This window comes from Pempheris klunzingeri, chromosome 3 (genome assembly GCF_042242105.1).
Source record: "Pempheris klunzingeri isolate RE-2024b chromosome 3, fPemKlu1.hap1, whole genome shotgun sequence".
Taxonomy (NCBI): Eukaryota; Metazoa; Chordata; class Actinopteri; order Acropomatiformes; family Pempheridae; genus Pempheris; species Pempheris klunzingeri.
Window position 1 is genome coordinate 14,569,369 of NC_092014.1, and position 20,858 is coordinate 14,590,226.

At 39.7% G+C, this 20,858-nt stretch overlaps 1 protein-coding gene across 1 annotated transcript in view; it reads right to left on the reverse strand.

The window, feature by feature from the left end:
* The window catches only part of LOC139198782 (ankyrin-2-like), a 67,157-nt gene that overhangs the window by 44,096 nt on the left and 2,203 nt on the right, over positions 1–20,858 (reverse strand). Inside the window, exons 2-28 of the mRNA XM_070827724.1 lie at positions 19,510–19,611; positions 12,774–12,872; positions 11,744–11,842; positions 11,529–11,627; positions 11,204–11,389; positions 10,755–10,778; positions 9,638–9,736; positions 9,177–9,275; positions 8,915–9,013; positions 7,721–7,918; positions 7,114–7,212; positions 6,912–7,010; positions 6,635–6,733; positions 6,207–6,404; positions 5,952–6,050; positions 5,562–5,660; positions 5,076–5,273; positions 4,403–4,501; positions 3,839–3,937; positions 3,606–3,704; positions 3,398–3,496; positions 3,213–3,285; positions 2,006–2,132; positions 1,733–1,802; positions 1,500–1,603; positions 1,118–1,153; positions 334–558 (exon numbers count right to left, since the gene is read on the reverse strand). Of these exons, the coding sequence (XP_070683825.1) occupies positions 334–558; positions 1,118–1,153; positions 1,500–1,603; positions 1,733–1,802; positions 2,006–2,132; positions 3,213–3,285; positions 3,398–3,496; positions 3,606–3,704; positions 3,839–3,937; positions 4,403–4,501; positions 5,076–5,273; positions 5,562–5,660; positions 5,952–6,050; positions 6,207–6,404; positions 6,635–6,733; positions 6,912–7,010; positions 7,114–7,212; positions 7,721–7,918; positions 8,915–9,013; positions 9,177–9,275; positions 9,638–9,736; positions 10,755–10,778; positions 11,204–11,389; positions 11,529–11,627; positions 11,744–11,842; positions 12,774–12,872; positions 19,510–19,611 (3,026 nt within the window). The remainder of the gene's footprint in view (positions 1–333; positions 559–1,117; positions 1,154–1,499; positions 1,604–1,732; positions 1,803–2,005; positions 2,133–3,212; positions 3,286–3,397; positions 3,497–3,605; positions 3,705–3,838; positions 3,938–4,402; positions 4,502–5,075; positions 5,274–5,561; positions 5,661–5,951; positions 6,051–6,206; positions 6,405–6,634; positions 6,734–6,911; positions 7,011–7,113; positions 7,213–7,720; positions 7,919–8,914; positions 9,014–9,176; positions 9,276–9,637; positions 9,737–10,754; positions 10,779–11,203; positions 11,390–11,528; positions 11,628–11,743; positions 11,843–12,773; positions 12,873–19,509; positions 19,612–20,858) is intronic.

The window sequence follows — 20,858 nt, forward strand, 5'->3', positions numbered from 1 at the left end:
CTCAAAAATCTCAGGTGGACACAATGGAAAAATAGAGGTGGGTATGTGACCACTTGAAGGATGGTAGGGTGTCCCCCAACCATGGTCCTACCCGAGGAACTTGGTTCCTGGCGGACCAAGCTGCAGGATGCGACTGACCAGGCTCTCACCCTCATTTAGAGGGGGCGGAGCTGTGGGAAGGTGGAGCTTACTGATCCATACGCAGCACAGAGGGGGAGCGAAGAAGAAAATATGAACACACCAGACAGCTGTGTACACACACTCGCACAAGCAAATACACACACATAAACTCGAACACACATATACTGCGCACACACTCAAACACACGCTTACCCCAGAAACTGGGCTCCAGTGGGTCCCACTTCTATGATGCGACCAGCCAGCCCCTCACCCTCCACCATAGGTGGCATAGAGGCCAGACGGTGCCTCTTCACCAGCCTGCATGTCACCCGCGTGGGAGCAGAACACTTTCTTGGCGGAACAATGATTCGCAGGCCATTGTGACGGCAACCACGCATGGCCCCGCCTCTGGCATCTACCATGAAGCTGACCAGGAAGCTGAAGACAGGGGTCGGACAAGAAATCGAAAAAAATTGTTTTTCAAGATTAGTTGTTAGAAAATGCAATATTTCTGGCACAGATGTTAAGTCTGTTGAGCCTCCATGCAGACAAAGCAGCAGACATTGCAATAACTTTCATGAGATTTTCATGAGATTTGTTAAAAAACGTAAAGTACTAAAAGCCTTGTTTTTAAGGGCTATTTAATTTGGACCAAGTTGTAGTAAAGGCCCCACCGTTCAATGTTTAAACACCAAAACGTATTCTCGACATACGCCTCTATCATATTTGGTAGAAAAATATAATCAAAGTATTGGGGCTATGTATCAGCAGATGCTCAAGCAATTAAATGAGTAAGATGCCCACGAAGGATAAAGAAACTTGGCTGGACCACCTCTAGTTAACAAACGTGAACCTTGTAAATGTAAAGTCATGCATTAAGAACTCATGCAGACAAATAGGATGGGGATGTGGAGGTCAGTTAATAGTGAATAAGAAGAAAAAAATAGGGGCACTGAGGAGAGAAGAAAGAAAGAGTAGCCAAAATAAAGAGTATCACCTGCTGTTGTCATGGTCTAGGCACGGAGAGGAACGGCTAAAAGCAGAATACAACAATATATACACACATACAATCACAAACACAGCCAAGACAAGAGAGTGCACAAAGAGGCAACAAGAAGATAAACAAAAAGAGAAAAAGAGAATAAAGAATGAGTAAAAGTGAGGAAAAACCTGACCAGAGACAGAAAAAGACACAGCAGCAAAGATAAAATAATGAAGGATAGTAGAAAGCACAGATGTGAAGGAGTGCAAAATTATGGGAAATTAAAATCTGACATTGATTTAGAGGTGACTCATACACACCTGACAGTGAACAAAAGCACATGAAAGACTTTTACATCAGGTAACAGTGTAAGCGTGTGTATGCGAGTTGTATATACCCAGAGTGAAGCAGACTGGAGGACAGCACCACGTTATCAAGGTGCTCAGCACCCCAGCTCAGACGGAACGAGTCCTTTTCGTGCTCTCTAGACAGTGCTGACACCTACAGAGCAACAACATCAGCTGAACAGTTTGAGTCGCAAATATTCAAACTAAGGATACCTTAAGTTAGGTTATCTTATGTAGCTAAAACAACAAAAATACAAACACATTTTGTATGCTTTGTCCTCACCTGGTGGCTTGTAAGCATGTCTTCGATGAGAACTCCATCTCTCTGATGGAAACTCTGAGTGTGCTGCGGCCTGTTGGAGAAGCAAGTTGGATGTTCAATGACTTTGTATTTATCATTTGTTAGTATGTTTGTATGTCCACCAGTCAACAGCAGTGGAAGGAGGTAAAGGTGACCATGGCACATCACCCGCTTTACAGATGTGCTGTCATTTATGAAGCTGGATGTAAAATTAGACTTTTTATGAAGTGTGAGTATTTGAGTGTTGTTTAGGACCTGTCCAGGTTGTGGCTCATGTAGCTGAAGCCATCCAGGTAGTGTCCTGGCAGCGAATCATCCCCCAGCTCTCTGAGATCCTCCGCTCGCAGATACTCTCCTCCATCACCCGTCATAGTGTCTTCACCTGGAAACACATGTGCCATTTCAGACGTTGTATGTTGTTTTGTTTTTTTTAAGAGAAGCTAAAATTGCTTTATGTCCACCTGGCTAGGAAGCAATGGATCTTTTATGACATGTTTATTTAAACATGTCCACAATCCCACTGCCACAATTATAGCTCTTTGAACCACAACACAACTTCCAGTCTCAGGCCTGCTTCACCAAATTTGCAGCAAACTAGGTGAGATTTGCAACAAACACCATATTTGCAGCACATACAAGGACATGTGAGACTCACATTTTTTCTGTGAAACATGTCACTGCATCTGAGCAGAGCTCACAAAATGATTTTGTGAAACGGGTCACTGGTTCTGAAGACTTGATGGCATTGTGGAAAATGCATTTTTGTACATCAGCATTACTAAATCAGTGCATTCTCTAACCATCCAAAATCATCACACCTATTATGATCATATCCACCTACTCACGCGTCTTGCTGTTAGTTTACACCTTTGCATTTACACACAGTAGTTCTGATTATATGATATAAACAAGGTGTTAGATCAAGGTCTGCTTGTGTAAAATCAGGCATGTCAACTACATAATAACAAAACTCCAATACACTAACTGTGTAGACTCTCAAGAGACAGACAGTCTGGAGCTTGCAAATTTGATAGTAAAGGCTAGAGACAAATTCTCAAAATTCATTGCTTTAGTAAAAGGTCAATGCATTACTGCACACTAGCAATATGCACCGACTAGTTACGAAAACACAAATGTGGTCCAGACCAAGCTGGCAGAGCAGGGCACACAGATTAAGCATTACCTTCAAGCTCCACAGACATCTCAAATAGGGGTTCATCTTCCACCCTCAAAGCTATAAAAAGACAGCTTTAGGAACCAGAGCTGCAAAACTACACCACCCACAATACAAAGCTCTTTATGACTACTGTACAAACAGACAGAGAGATAAAGTTTTATCCAAGATCAATTCTGATTTCATGATAGCAGTAACCTTAACACCTTTGTCTATAAAGCACAGAGCTTGTGATGGATCAGTAAAAAAAATGCTTTGCTTTTTTTCTCTCTCTCTAAAGTAACTCACCTTCTTCATCAGACACATCAAGGATCTCAGTCATGGTCTCAGGGACATTGAGCTTGTGTTTCTCTGTGACCGTCTGATGTGACCCATCACAGTCATGGAAAAAAACAACCAGAATAGAGAAAAGTTAATTGGGTTTTTTAGGGGATTTGGGACAAAACTTGAAACCAAAAGTATCACAGACGTACCGTTGAGGTAGTGATGACCTCCTCAGTGACGACTTTCAGTGTGTCCACTACAGAGATGTAACCTAGACGTCTGGCAATAGACAGAGCCGTGTTTCCATTCTAAGAGAAACACAGAGATAGTGTTCATGTGACATTAAAGTGTCGATATTCATTTACTTTATACAAACATTGGTTATTAATAAGAGGAGAGTAAATGTTTTTTTCTCACCACTGTAGTAGCATTAGGTCTGGCGCCGTGTTGTAGCAGCACATTGATAATGTGTGTGTTCCCTTGTTGCGCTGCCTGGTGAAGGGGTGTATATCCATTCTATCAACGAAAAGAGAGATGAGATTTTATCACTGTAAAAACAGAAATAACAGAGTCTTCAACTGCATTATGTCTTGTGCGCATTCTTAAGTTAAGACTGATCAGAGTTTCTACTTTTCAAGTTTGATTTCTACCTTGGTTTTGGCGTTGACACTGGCACCCTGCTGTAGAAGGAAGTTTACCATCTTGGCATTTCCATAGTGACAGGCCACTATCAGGGGAGTATAGCCGAGCTGAATAGTAGAGAGGATGAGGAGATGATAGACAAAATAACAGTTATTTCCAAATGTGCCTGATTTGTAGATACAAACCCCTCTGAATGGTGTTATGATGTAGACAATGCCATGCTTCCCAAAGCCAGCAGGTGGCAGCTATGCTGGAATTGCATGTATGTGCTTATGTGTGTGTCTATTTGTGATTTACTGGATGGGAGAGATTTCAAGTTTAAAAACAGCTAGTAAAGAACACATTCTACAGTGAATGCATACACAATAAGCTACATATTACACCTGGGGGATTCCCATTCATTTGTTAGCATGTATATTTTCGTGATGCTCTAGGGTGTTAGCACAGAAATTAAAAAAATGTCTTGAATGGAGCCTCAGTTTCCATGAAATGGCATGATTAGAGACCAAACTTTTTTGTGTATGTCTTTTAGTGTGTTTGTGTGTAGATTTGTTTGTATGTATGTGATGTACCTTAGTTTGCTGATCCAAATTGGCATCACGTTTGGCCAGTACTTCTGCTGCACTGACCCTGTCTTCTTGGGCTGCGAGGTGCAGGGAAGTCAGTCCGCTCTGCAACATACAAAACAAAAGTTTTCTCCTAGTGTCATTTTTAAAAACAAACTCAAAACTTTCCTGTTCTCACAGGCTTGCGGGTGATCACTGTATGTGTGTGTGTGTATGTCTGTCTGTGCTTTTATAGTTGCAGTTTGTTGATGTTGGGTGTAAAGAGGATTATTGATATGTGTTTCTGTATTCTACTTAAGTTTGTTGCTCATGCTCATGTTAAACTTTTGTAATTTTTGCCTTTTAATGTAAAGTACTCTGAGTTTACCTGTAATGAAATTTGCCATAAAAATTGCCATTGCTATTGCCTTGTGTGTCTGTACGTGTAACTGCTTATAGGTTAAACAATTCATTTGTAAATGATACATACAGTAAAAATAACTATAAACTATAACTCAATCCCTGTTGCATATTCTAAATAGCTGCAAGATTAAAGACATAACATTTCTTTTTTATGTCCATAATCTTGCAGATTCCTTAAAGTGTGAGAACTAATGGACCTGCACTTTTAGTAATAGATGTAGTATCTAATGTCTATAAAGGCAAGAAATATAAGAATGTGTCAGCGTTTGTATGTGACCTTGGTGGCTGCGTTAACGTGAGCTCCTTTGCCCAGCAGCAGGCTGGCCATCTCAGCGTGTCCTTCCTGGGCTGCCAGGTGTAGAGGGCTGACCCCCTGCTTGGTCAGAATATTTGTCTCTGCTCCATACTGCAGCAGTGCTAGCGCAATGTTCGCCTGGTTCTTTTTGGCTGCAATGTGGAGAGGAGTGTAGCCATTCTGGAAAGGAAGGAAGGTTTGAGCATCTATGTTCAGATGTATGCTAAAATCTGAAACATCAATATAACAAGTTTTAAAAAACCAAAGTAGTTCTTAGCATCACTCTCAAGATCTTGGTATCTCATCACAACTAACAGATCACAATAAGGTTTAAAATCTTGCGATGAGCTATAGGAGAAGTAAAGTGCAGTGCTTGATCGCAAAGTAACTGCTACAGCAGAGTGCATCACGTATAAACCATAGTGTTAGGGTAGTTTTCTCCTTTAAAATACTAACTAAAAGTCTAACCTTTGCAGTTGCATGGGGTGATGCTCCTTTATCCAGCAGCAACAGAGCTACTTCTTGGTTGTCATAATGAGCTGCCACATGTAGCGGAGTTAGGCCATTCTGAAAGAGGAAGCGTTTAATTAAAGGATTTAAATTTCTGCTATGGAACAGTGCACTTTCATGCTTTTGTTGTATTTTTTTTTTTACAACAGTAACATTCTACTTTATAATGTAGAAAAGAAAAATATTTCAGAGACTAATTAATTAATTAATTAATTAAATAATAATTGTCAGGTATAAAAAGACACAGTACATCTCACTGACATGAATAAACTTAGACCTTTTCACTGAATTTTGCTCTATATGTTCTATTTAAATAATGTGTGCAAATAATCCAGATTTTCAGTTCACCTTGCCAGCATCATCAGTGAGAGCTTTGCGTTGCAGGAGAAGTTTTGCTACATCGAGGCTTCCATACTTAGCTGCTACATGTAATGGAGTGAATCCTTTCTATAGAGGGAAAAAGGGAAAGTTTGTTTCAAACCTCAATACTGTTAATGATCAACTGAACATTTGTTTTGCCTAAACAAGAATGTTGGATCTGTTTGTTTGATTAGATATTTCTCTGTCTCTGTCCATGTGCATCATGTTCTATCCTCTGCTTACCTTTGTGGCCAGTGAGTGTGAGGCTCCGGCCTCCAGCAGCACAGCAGCAGTTTCTACCTGGCCCTCCCTGGCTGAAATGTGGAGGGGAGTGTAGCCGTTGGTGGTGGCAGCATCTGGATGAGCCATGTGCTGCAGCAGTAACTGGACAATATCAGTTTTCCCCAAACGGGACGAAATGTGGAGGGGAGTCTGGTCCTCCTGAGGTTGGGGGATGAAGTAATTCAAATTTGATCAGAGAGGTAATATGTAATAAAGAAGCAGAGAGACAAGAAGAGGCAATGAAATTAGAAAGAATAGCCACGCAGTAGCCAGAGCTGAGGCAGGCGACATTACCCACAAGTATGTGTATGTAATCCAGTGGATGAAATATGATTCTTTATGATAAACAGATGGAAACAGAAACTCTGATGATGTGACAGCTGACTCACCCTGGCCATGGCATCCACCAACGCTCCATTTCTCAGCAAACAGCGAACCACTTCCATCTGACCTGCTCGTGCTGCCATGTGGAGAGCTGTCTCACCACGCTGATATGCAAAGACAGAATATTTAAGAGAATTGAGATGCTGCGCTGAATGAAACACCAAGGATCCTGAGAATACCTGCTAGATAGTTTCATTAGGAAAACCGATGGCTGAAAAAACACCATATGTATTTCTGACTACTGGCACCAGAGAGCTGTGCAAATTATTTGTCGGTACTCACAATATTACGGATGTCAGGAGATGCTCCATTCTGTAGCAGAAGTAGAACAATGTTGAGGTGGCCCATGAAGGCAGCTACATGGATGGGAGTCAGACCAGACTAGAAAAAGACACAATGAGAGAGAGGCAGGAAGATGAGCGATCCCGTACAGGAAAGTGGATTCAGAGATGCTATTCTGAGGCATTTCCACAAAGTGTCTCACCTCAGTAATGGCCTGAATGGCGGCTCCATATTTGACCAACAGCTCCATCACTTTCACCCTGTTCTTCTTACAAGCGATATGGAGAGGAGTGAAGCCGTTCTGATAGAGAGTGGAAGAGAGATAAACTGATAAAAACTACACTTACATATATCTTGAGGAGACAATGTAGCTTTAGTTTATTACTAGCCCAATTTCTGATTCTTACAGGTACTTTGGCATTACAATTACAATTAAATAATGTTGAAATATAAAGTGTATTGTATTGTATATTGTTAAATAATCACAAAATGTACAGTTTACTATATGTCAGCTTATCAATGGTTGGCTAAAAGTATTTCTATCTATCGATCTACCTATCTATCTACCTACCTACCTATCTATCTATCTATCTATCTATCTATCTATCTATCATGTGTTACTGAATAAAATGGTTTCCTACAATTCATTTAATTTGACAGGTACTGTAGAAATCAAATGCACTCAATCCCTTCTCATTCTGCTCACTCTCTGTCTGGACATGTGCATGTGTATAACTGCATGTATACAAGTTATGCTAAGCCTTATTTTTGTATATGTACTGTTGTTATTTCCTGCTGTGAATCCCTACCAGTGCTCTAGTATTGGGATTGGCCTTCTTGTCCAACAGAAGCTTGGTGACTCTGTAGTGGCCACAGTGAGCTGCGACATGCAGCGCTGTGAGGTAGTCCAGTGTGACATCATCAACAGGCGCCTTGTGCTGCAGCAGGAATTTAACACAGTCTATGTGGTCTCCCTGGGCTGACATGTGCAGGGGGGATAGTCCGTTCTGTGTGAGGACGAAAGTGACGATACATTGACAGAAAGCAGTACATTAAAGAAAAAGATGGCAAGAGAGGAAAGAAAGGAGGGGAAAGAAACGCAGGTACAATGTATTGTGTTCCAAGTGCAATACTCCCGTCAAGGGTCTAAGGATAGAAAATGTAGTATTCTGTACAGATTGTAAAGCCCCTTGAGGCAAATTTTTGATTTGTGATACAGGGATTTATGAATAAAATTGATTTGATTTGATTAAGCTTTGTTGTTGAGCAAAACAAAAAGGAGAGTCAAAATCCTTCCAGGCGTTCACACGCTTGACCGATAAAGCTGATTTTGAAAGTACATAAAGCAATAAATATTATTATTAGACTAGCTTTCAAACTTCTACAAAGAAGCAACCAATTCTAAAACGTGGCTGCTTCACACATGTGTTCAACCCGGCAGCACAGATGATCTATAAAATCACCACAGATTAAAGGCGGATACACAAGATTAGTGTCCCTGATTCAGTATCCGACCAAATGTGAAATATGGACACAATCTCCCCTTCTGTTCCTGAGCTATGGTGTTGAATGTAGATTATGTCCTTTAAGACATCACCTTTAAGATGGTCTTTGACCTTTTGGATATAAATGTCATTACTCCATCATATAATTCTATTCTATCTATCATAATCATATCAGTTCTTATATATATATAAGAACTTATATATCATGTATATTATATATCTTATATATATATATATATATATATATATCAGATTTATAACCAAAAACAGGTTTTGTGATGTCACAGTGACCTTTGACCAATAAATTCTAATCAGTTCATCCTTGAGAAATACCTTCAAGGCATTTCTGAGATATCCCATTCATGAGAATGGAACAGATGGACAACCTAATACCTCGGCTAATGCTGGCACGGACCCATAAAAACTCAAGACAGTCATTTGGTGATGAAAAGAAATTCTGGGCTATGCCAAACTAGTAATGGCACAGTCTTACACTACCTTTGTTCTGGCTAAAAGGGGAGCTCCTCTCTCCAGCAGAATTTCCACTGCAAGATCATGTCCACTTCTGGCTGCACAATGCAGGGGGGTAAGCCCATCCTGTGGGACAATCACATATGCACGGAAAAAGAATACACATATATTAATACATACATAAATACACACATAAGTGTAAACATTAATCCAGTATGTCTGTTCTAACAAAAGAGGTCATTGGCGAGTGGTTGGTATATTCAGTCCAAGCTTTGAATAAGAGTCTTACCCTGGTTTTAGCATCTATCTGAGCTCCTCGGTCCAACAGCAGGGCCACCATGTTGGTGTTGCCTCTCTTGGAGGCCACATGGAGAGGTGTTATCCCATTCTAACAAGGAGGGCAATGAAAGAAAGCAAAGGAAACTTTACCACAAATACAGTTTAAAATACACCACAAAAATATAACTCATGTGATGGCAGCTAACATCATTCAAATCCCATTCCAACCCCACATCACATAGAAAGTTCTATTACACTGAAACTAACAGCAGTGAAACAGGAAATAAGAACAAATCTAATCTTTGACAGGATAGGGGGAAGAGCAGTTAATAAAGGTTAAGATTAAAAGGGAAAGTTAATTATGGTAAATAGTAAATACACTATTCTGCAAGCTTCAAGTAAAAACAAGTATTAATAGACAGCAGTAGAGAATTTGTCTTGATTTGCTAAGAAGCGGAAATGGAGCGCTACCCTGGCTGTGAAGTCCACAGCAGCTCCTCTGTTCAGCAACAGGGTGGAGACATTCACGTTACCGTAGTGAGCTGCGATGTGCAGAGGAGTGAACCCACTCTGTGTGAGACAGACAAGTGGAGAGAGAGAGGAGGGAAGGACAAAGTGAGAGAGAAAAGGAAGAAAGTTGAAGGACAGAAAAGAGGAAGAAACAGAAGAATGGCAGGTAAGAAAAAAATACTTGCATAAGAAAACCAAAATGGCAAAAGAAAGAAAGAAAGAAAGCTCTGCAGAAAATAGATACATGACAGAAGCCTGTCTCTAGAGGAGCAGTATTACGATGAGGCAGCATGCTGAAAAAGGAAACCAGACAAATCTGTGTGAGAAACATAAAAAATGAGCATGCCCCCAAAATAGCACATGTAATACATAATGCATGCAAAAACACTGCAACTCTTCCATGCTTGCTGGAAAAAAAAAATGGTGAAAAAAAAAAAAATCACAGCAGTGTGGTTTTGGATACTAAATGTTCAACACAAAGGACATAAACAACCAAAACTGAAAGATACAAAGCAACTACACATTATGTGTGTCTGCCTGGACGCACAAATGGACATTTATATATAAGCTACATATATATAAATATCTACAGTACACAGTTATAGGTGGGTTCACTCCTTACCTTCCCATTCTGATAGACATGGTGCAATTTAATTAAGAAACAGAGTTAACTTAAAGATCAGCAACGTGTTGAAGAGAGGAAAAACAATGCTATCAACGTGCTAAAAAGTATGCATGCTGTAAGTTATGCACAGAAAAAGCAATAAACAAAGGTGTGAAATTTCATTTAATTGTCTAGTGAAACTGTCAGGTTCTTCACGCTAATATATTTCAAAGATTGATCTATCAATTCAAATATAAAAAAGAAATAAAGAAAAGTAAAGCGAAGTCAAGTCCATAATTAAAATCCAATAAACTAACATTCTCTTGATTAATACGACACAATGTCTTTTGCTGTCTGCCATGCAGGAGTGTGTTCTGACATGCAGGACTTCACAAGTTCTTGTTAAATTATGGAAAGATCAGGACAAAAGAGCTGAAGGAGATGGCCAAAAGTGACAAAAGGGAGTCTGTATACCTCCGTAGTTCTATTGACCATCATCTGGTTAGGATGCATAGAGAGAGAAAGGGGGAATAGGGTGTAGGGCTGTTAGGGAAAGGGCTTATCACAACATTCACATAAAACACAGGGTAAGTTTACAAGGTAGCACAAATAGAGAACAAAACGGCAAAGACAAGGAAGAAAACAACAAAGCATTCTGTCCATTAAAATTATTGGATTCCTAAATGGACACGCGAGATAATCGATAAAATTAATAAAACTGCCAACATGATAAATTATCTCTTCAGTCAGATGCATTATGAGACACTTCCTGGAACCTCTTCCCTAAATTCCTCCTCAATTTTGTACTTACACTCTCCCCTCCTCTTTCTTCATATTCTCGCTCTATCACTCCACTCCCATCTGGCACTTCACCTCTACCCTTCTCCTCCATACATCAATTCCTCCCTGTCGCCATCCCTCACCTTAGACTGGACGTCAGCGTTGTGGTCATTCTGGAGCAGCAGTGCGGCAGACTTTGTGTCGTCTTTGCGGGCTGCGATGTGCAGGGCTGGGAGGCGAACCTTACCCTTGGTGTCATGCTCCAGCAGCAGGGAGACCACTGAGTTGTGGCCCTGTTGGAGAGCGATGGCCAGTGGAGTGAAGCCATCCTGAAAATAAAAGAAACATTTCAGTGTGAATGACTACGATCAATTTAGAGCAAAGGAAATGAAAATAGGGATATTCGTATGTCAAGTGTTTAGCTTTAGAATCCGCTCTATTCAACACACGTAGAGGTAGCTTACACACCTCTGTTGCAATACTTTGGTTTCCTTCATTCTCTAGAAGGTATCGCACCACCTCCAAGTGGCTCTCTTGGGCTGCCATGTAAAGTGGAGTGAAGCCATTCTGTGGAGGCAAACACATACAGTTCATACATGCACACACATGCAGTATAATGTAAGATCATATTCATGGTGTTGGTGTTACACACGTTTTAATGCATTATCTAACAGTCTTCTCACCTGGGACTGAGAGTTGACGTCTGCTCCTCTCTTCACCAGTAGTTTGACCACTTCTTTTTGTCCAGCCAATGAGGCAATATGGAGGGCAGTGTTTCCTTTCTGCAAAGACAAACAAGGCTTACGGGCACCAGCCAAGTGAGCATCCTGTGTGGGTATATAAACACCTTAAAAATCAGAGCTGGTTAAACGGGAAGTATAAAAGGTGTGATGGACACAGAAAGCTCTGATTTTAATATCTACTCTCTGAAAATCAAATGATGCAAACTGATAATAAACAAATGTTTTGACGTTGCATCTGTTTTTATTTCCATTACATGAAGGCCACTGATTAATATCAAAGGCCAGATTCATTTCAATCCAAGGACATGAGCAGCAGGGTGACAGATTCCTTGCCGGCTGTTTACTGTTGCTAGCTGTTAAACCCAACACATTAGGAATCCACAGAGTCACATAACTAACAGCTTGCCAAGTAGCCAAGCCTACACTCGCTGTCATCCCTCTCTCTTCTCTCCAGAAAAGGTAGAATATCTAGGCAAGATATTTCAAGAAATGCAAACTCTTTTTTGATTTGAAGAAACTGATTTTAAGTTTTGTTATACTGTCAATAATTTAAAAAAGGAAGCAGTCCAAAATAAAGAATCGACAAACAGGTGTAAGACATTCTCGACGGATTTGTTGGTGAACACTTGTTTATTGTGAATATAAAAAGTATATAACACGTGACTTTCTCCCCCTTAAATCACCCTCATATCCACCAGCACTCTTGTGAATCAAGTTTCATAGTGAGTTAGAAATACTCTAAAACCGATATACTACTATATATCACTTGCATTCATGTCCATTCCTCCCTATCACCTCCCTCTTTATCTTTCCGTCACTGTCACTCCCAGCTGTCACTGTCCACACTCCCTCCTTTCTTCTTTTTTCCATGTCTGCCCCCATGTAAAGATCACATTATAGTATCTTCATGACTACATACTTGATAGAAACATGATCCAACATCTAACATAATATGAATATGTGTACGTACCTTGGTGGCAGAGTCAACCGGTGCACCTCTCTCCAACAGTTCCTCCACTAAATCCTTGTGTCCCTCCTTGGCTGCCAGGTGTAGTGCATTCAAACCATTCTAGAGAGGAAACAAAAAGAAAGTAGCATTAACATGTAGCATCAAGAAAGCAAATGTGGTAAAGTGATTCTTATATCTGAGTGATCCTCGTGCAACTACATCACAAGCATTAAGCCCAATACCATAGAGCTCTGGCAATAGATAAAGTATGTGCATTACATCATATGAGGCAGAATATACAGGGAGTGGACACATTAACATCAACAACTGCACACTCCAGTGCACTGAAACACATTATTCCTGCAGTAAATGCATACTACCCTGGTGAAGCCTATGGTGTGATATTAAGTTTCTTAAGTCTTGATGCTTCATACTGTTATGAGGCAATAATGTGATGTTATACTAAATTACACAATACTGTACAGATTTTATTGTGTTCCTCTTATTGACATTTAGGCCAGTGGTCAATATTACATTAGAACATCAACATTCAAATTGATTTACATGTTTTTAAAACACATTCTCACAGTAAGTCTAATAAGAGAAGAACAAACAAAAGAGAAAGAAAGAAAAGAAAACGAGAGATGCTTATTTCTAGAAATGTTTTGGGAGATCAAACAGCAGCTCAAGAATGAAAAGTACAGTATCAGTCAGAGAAAACATTTCCCTCAGGCAGGTTTGGTGTGAGCATTACATCAAAGGCCTCTGATTCATCAGCCGGAGCTACAGGTTAGCAGCACCACAAGAGGAGAGTGGAGAGTAAATATTTCATACCGACACGCAATTCCAATACATCTGATGTACATTTACAAAACACATGCACGAAAAAATTTCCTCTGAGACGGACATGTACATAAACACAGACGAATGATTCACCTCATCCTCCTCCTCTTCCATTCTGCGCCGTTTCTCTCGGAAACGTTTAAACAAAAAAAAATATTTTAAACCGTGATCTCGCTCTTATCCTTCAGCTCCCCTGCTCCTTTTCTCAAACCAAGTGTCAATCTCTCTGTCTTCTTTCCTTTCTGTGCCTTCTGCGAGGTCTTGTTTTGCTCTTTTCTATCTTTTGCCTTCTTAAATAGGGCTCCAAGATTTAGAAGTGATTAGCTCCAACCATCAACAGCGGTCCTCCGCCTCCTTCCACTACCCCCCTGGTTTAGATCCAAGCTTCTGGGTCTGTCTGCTTTCTTTCCCCCCTGCAGGCTCTATCAGATGGGTTACAGAGAAGAACTGTGCCTCCTGACTCTCAAGATCTCTCCTGGCACTGATGTCAAAGAGGAGCTGTTATGTTGCTATCACCTTGTATCATTGCCCCTTTCCTTCCGTCATGCACGTACAACACACATGCACACACTCACACACACTCTCCCTCTCTGCCTCTCTCTCTTTTTCAAATGCCAAACAGCCAAAGGGGTGTCATGTTTCTACACTGTCATAGAGGGTATGTAGGACTCAAACACACACACACACAATCATGGATACTCATATTTAGAAGCTCGTGAAAATGTCAACCTTTCAAAAAGAAAAAAGAGGGCATTCCTCAGAGGCCAAAGTCTGTGAGTGTCTAGTCAAGTGACTGCATTGAAGATATATGACGAGGCTTTAAAAGGTAAAATTGAGGGCTACCAGCACGTCCTGCAATGAAATACTTAAAAAGGTGTGGATGTCTTTAAATAAGAAGACTTGTATTCCCCCTTTTGAAAAGCGATAATAGGCCTCCAATAGAAAGCTAACTTCCTGTAGCACAATTCATGCTTCAGTTTTCCTGAACAAGTCTGAGTCAGCAAGAAGCCATCTGAACAACTACTTTAACACATCTTATTCTTGCCCTCAGAATAAAAACACTAGAATAGTGAACTCAAAGTTAAATACTTTCATTTTGGTCGCAGTTTCATCTGGCATAGCACACACACATTAATTTAAATGAATAAATGTAACATTTAGACAGAGTAACCGTCAGAGCATTATGAAAAATGGTCATTACAATTTCCCAGAACTCAATTATTCACTGTAATTCATATAGTCATATAAATCATATAGCAACAAAGTTAAAGGACTTAATGATGCCCTGATACACAAATCACATGAATTCCATCTCCTTTTGTAAACTGCATTTTCTTTACAATTGAATAATTGTGTCGTCTATAAAATGTCATTAAATTGTCATTAAATTAAATTTTCAAATAGCTTCATTGACCAACAGAAGAAAATCAATTTACAGGGAAATCAAAAGGGGTAAAAAAAAAAAAAAAAAGTGGTAAATTGTCACATTTAAATGAAATCTGCAACCACAAAATTGTTGCTCGTTAAATGACATAAAGCTTAGCCAATAATCAAAATTGTTGTTAAGGTGTTCTGTTGATCAACTGATAGATTAACTGGCTAATCCTCTCAGTACTACCGTAGAAATCATCATTATTACAATCATTACCATCATCATCAGTCATCAGGCTGAGCTGGAGATGCTTGTCATGCTCCACTATGGAGAGATGTTCATCAGGTTTGTCAGATCACATGGCAGACGCTTCTAATGTCTTCACTTCAGTAAATTATTAACCATATTACTCAGTCAGCAGGCCGGACAAAACAACTTTTCAAATGTGAAACTAGATGCTCTTTCCTGTGGTTTGAGCACACAATAAGTTTAGTTTCAGCTTTAGCCTTCAGTTCTGAAATGGTGGACTCACTGACACAGCAAGAATCACGCAATCTTATTAGAGCGTTTCAATCACATTTCAGCCATTATGTATTCCAGGAGAGACAAGCAAAAACCCACAACGGACTCACACATATACACACTCTGTCACACAAACTGATCTAAATCTCCTTCTCCTCTGAGCTGTAAGTGAAAGCTTCATTTAGCTAATGGACGTTCAGCCCAACACAGTGATCCCTGGCAGTTTGTAGAGCTTCCTGGCAGGAGGAACGCTGTTGAGCTCCGTCCAGCAGCAATTAATATTGCGCCCTGATGACCGCTGACCTTTGTTATAATCACACGTGGTAATAAATGGGCAAGTTTATTTGGTGTTGTTTTATAGGTCCGAGTATCAGAGGGGGTGAATGTTAGATGAAATAATGTAAATGCATGCAGATTAAAGAGTAATATCACTCAACAAGGATTAAAAATTTGGATAGATTAGAGGAGAAGTCTGTCCTTTAATTGTGTGGACATGGAAACAGCTCTCACACACACACACACACACACACACACACACACACAGATAGATAGATCTTCTGCATTCCCTCTGCAATTCCAAAACAGATTTTATGTTCTAAACATACAAAAAAAAGCTTGTGTGTTCACAAAGTCACACTGTCTAAACACTGGTTATCTGTCTAGAAAGTGTTTATATACATCATTCATAAAATCTGTACAATGGTTTGACTGTGGATTTGGCAGACAGGGAGTGTATCTCTTTCTCTTCCTCTCTTTAACTAACTTGGACAGTCTTCTGCCCTTGGCACCAGACTCTGGCCTTTGCCACCCTCTTTCTGCTTTCTAGGATCTGACTCTTCGGATATTAATGAACACACCACCAAGGGCAACACTCAGTATTCCAGTGTGAAGCTCCAGAGTCTCTACTGAAACCACTGATAATGTTACTATCTACTATCAGAACAGAAAACAACAACTTATACTATGTAAATTAATTTCCAACACACTGAAAATAGGATGTTTTCCCCCCATGGCCTGTCCTATTGCTATATAACAGTGTTAATGTTATCAATGTGATAACATACTGCTGATTTGTAAATAGCTGACACAAATCTAAATTTGTACTTAGATATGAACAGAGATCTCAATTTGAAAGTCACTGTAGATGAATCGATTGTTCCTTCCAATTACCCAGACCGCACATTTTAGATTTATGTAATTTAATGTCTATTGATGCTCTTACCAACAGGGCTTTGATTCTGTTGACTGCAATGCTGACAGACAAGGGTTCTATGATTATGCAGAGTGCTTTTCCACTAACATGATTCTGACCCACTCATTTCCTAGAGAGCAAGCATCATACTTTTGCATGAAGTCTCATATCACTATGTTGTTGTGGAAATTGGTATCTCCTACAAATATAATTTTGGTTTACACTGAATTATATCAGGGCGAATGTCAGTTACCACTACCAGGATGGCCAAACAACTGTGTGGTGTGTTCAACTGGCAGGGTCATCTTGGAAGAGACCACTCCACGGCTGTCATCAAAAAATGCATCTGTGGCAGACCCTCTTTAGTAGTGAGTATAATCATGCACCTTCATCAGAAGGTAACATTGGTAATATTTGTTTAAGTTTGACCAGATCCTTTAACGGAAACAGCAGCAAGCCAACAACACTAGAGCTATGAACATGAGACCATTATAACATGGCTGTCTAATCAATCAGTGTTTGCTACTGTCAAACAAACTCTCAAACTGCATGCCTGGAGGAGCAGTCTAAAAAGTGGTAAGAATGTGTGTATGTATGTGTGTAAGCTTGGGCATGAATTAAACCATTAGTCATACAAAGAAATAAAAAAAAAGACACACACACACACACACACAGGAACATGCACACATTCATTTACATGATGGAATGTACAGTAAATTTGAATGTGGTCGTTACCAAGATGATATGTTCAGGAATAAGTGTGTCTTCATATTTTTAATTTTGTCAATGTGTGTGTTTGTATGTGTGTGTGTGTGTGTGTGTGTGTGAGAGACCCATGTGACCAGTTCCCAAATATAACATGAGCAAATAATTAATGCAATGAGCTACATTAACTGATTAAGGGTAAAGTCATAGGGTCTCAGTGGTGTTTATCTCCCTAACAAAATGAATTCTACTGCTTTACAGAATATTCACCACACTGTCTCAGAAATACTCGCGCACGCACTCACACACACAAAACACACACAAGTGAAAGCATCACTAGGATATAAATGAAAATGTCACTTGCATTTTTAGTCACCTGACAAGGGCTCAAATGTGATCATCTGACCCCTGACAGATACTATGAAGGGCAGGAATCTCCTGTTGCAGGGGTGTGTGTGTGTGTGTGTGTGAGAGAGAGAGAGACAGAAAGAGAGAGAGAGAGAGAGAGAGAGAGAGAGAAGGAGAGAGAGAGAGAGAGAGAGAGAGAGAGAGAGAGAGAGAGAGAGAGAGAGAGAGAGAGAGAGAGACTGCAGCTCTGAATAGTCAGGTTTCCCTCTTGGTGCACATAACAAAACACATGGTGCCCATGACAACAAATAGTAGAGCTATCGGTGGGCAGTTGCCGTTTCCTTCCTGCCAACCAATTACAGCCCCGTGTATTAATAGTTGCTATTAAACTGCTGGAAAATTACAAAAGGCCAACAGCAATGAGACAGCACAAAACATGGGGTGCTGCACACACTCACACAACAAACAGACTCACATAGCCACACTCCCAGCTCTCCGCTAAGCTACCTTGTGACTACTGTAAATCATACTGACATGGAGGGTGGGCTGGGGGTGGGGGGGTTGCACAGAGCTCTAGTTGGAAGTATTTTGCACCCTCCTCAATCACTCCTCCTCAGTGGAATGTGGATGAGGGTGGGTATGGGGGGTAACAGCTGTCAGAGGGACACAGATCTGACAAATACAGCTGTGGTTGGAAGGATGAATGAGTGTGGTGGGGGGAAGAGGAGGAGGAAGAGGTAACTGTAGATGTGGTTATGATCCGGTGAGGGCGGTCTATACAGGTTAAGGTATATGCTGACCTACATCGGCTGTGCGATGCCACCGTGACACAGCAGAGGGAAGGTTAGATTAGGGAGGTTTTATAGACAGACCAGTTAACAGCTTTGACCTACTACTGTGACAGTAATGTACATGCTGTTTGTTACAACAGCAGGTTTCAGAAAACATTTTTGGTGTGCCAATTCTGGTCAGATGTGGTCGTTTTTTAATATTCAGAACACCACAAAAACTGTAAAAAGATGCAAACATTTATTGAATCGTATATATGCTGTTGCTGCTGCTGAATGGAAATGAGAAGCATATTTACTTCATATATGATAAAAACTAGATTTATCATAAATAAATGCCATAAATGACAAGATATAGAGAGATGAGAACATACTGAATAAAAAATAAGTATATCTAACAATGTATGTCTTGAAGTTACAAGACTTTATAAGACTAATTCCTTCCTTCCTTCCTTACTCTTCAGTATCCTCCAATGCATTTTGTTGCTAAGCTTGTGGATGTTTGCAAGATGCAAGACACTAAGAATTCATCATGTCCAGACTAGTCAAAGTGAGTCACTTACCAGTTAATATGGTTATCAATTAGTTTATTTTGATAGATAACATGTAGTGCTGAACACAACACTATAGCTGTTTCATACATGTTTAGTTGGATGGAACTTTATATTGATATGATGTGACTGTCATTGTGCTGAACAACATACATTAGCACAAGCTTGCCCATCATAAGTATGGATGTAACTCCATAAGGTCAGCATCATGCAATACGGCTGGACTATTTTAAAACTAGGCAGTAAATGATCAATGTTCTCTCTAGCATTGAAGTAATGAATGCAGAAAAGCCACCGGAGCATGATCTACAGGTTGCCACTATAATGCGCCAGTCCATTTGCAAACACAGCAAATAACTATACGCATTCAGACATCGTACAGCAGAAACAGAAACGTCATCAGGCACCAGATCGTACATGTAAGAAGTTGCCTTACCTGGTTACAGGTGCTGATGTCTACTCCGTTTTTCAGGAAGTCGAGGACTTTGTCAATGTTCCCCGCCCTGGCAGCCCGCAGGAAACTGGTGTTACTGTCAGACTGGAGAGATGAAGACAGAAAGGAGGCTAATATTAGGAATAGGAGTACAAATATTTCATTACCTTACCTGAAAACTTTTGGTATTTCTGGTAGAGGTGAAATGTGTATTAAGGTAACACTAAGGCTTAGTTCAGAGCATATTTAGGTCAGACTGTATTTATATCATACATATTTAATATACAAAAAATATTGTGTAGACAAAGAATATTTTTGTACCCAATACATACAAAGAAACAAGAAAACATTTTAGCTTTTAAGTCTTTAACGTTATTATTTATTATCCCATGTTTTTGTCTTGTTTGTCTCGTCTCTGTTTATGTACTCATAAGTTCTCTGCATTAAAAAAAATTAGTTTAGAAGGATGGATGTGGTTTGTTTATTGCTGTGCATGACAGGAGTTTATCAGATTTGAAAAAGCTAATATAAAGGGTTCAGAGAAGGTTTTATGGAAGTCAGACTTCCTGTCTGTATGTAGTTTGTCTGAGGAGGCTGTTCTAAATTTAACCACAGACGGGCTACACAAGCAGCTGTAACACACACACACACACACACACACACACACACACACACACACACACACACACACACACACACACACACAGTTGAACTGAAGGTGAATTAAGAAAAATTAGGTTTATTTTTACATGTAAGGATGTAGGATGTAGGATTATGTATTAAAAATTCTATTAGCATATCTGCTAATAACATATATACTGATTCCAATATATCTGTAATCAGCCACTATCAGCCAGTTTATTAATCTGGTGATTATTTTTATGTTTATTGATTTGGTCTAAAAAAAATAAATAAAGAACTATAAAGATTGTGAAGAATGTACATAAAAATATCTTAAAGCCTGAGTTACTGTCACCAAATTGTTTGTTTGGTCCAAACAACACTCAAAACCCTAAAGAATTAATTTCTCTAACATACAGTAAGACAAGCAAGAAAGAAAAAGATAGAAGAAACAAACTACATGATGAGATTCTGAAAGGAGGGTGTATTTGCACTTTTTGTCTGAATAACAACTTGTACAGTTAATCAATAACCAAAATAACTGTTTAGTTTAATATATAATGTACTAATAATGAACATTACATGAATGTCACACCACTTGTGCAAAGGACTATCGGCTGTATTGATTTGAAAGAGTGTTGACAAGGTTTTAAACTCTTTTTAGTGACCAGACAGTTACATGTCAGTCAAACAGAAATGGGTGCTAATTTGAGAGGTCAGCACAATCAAAC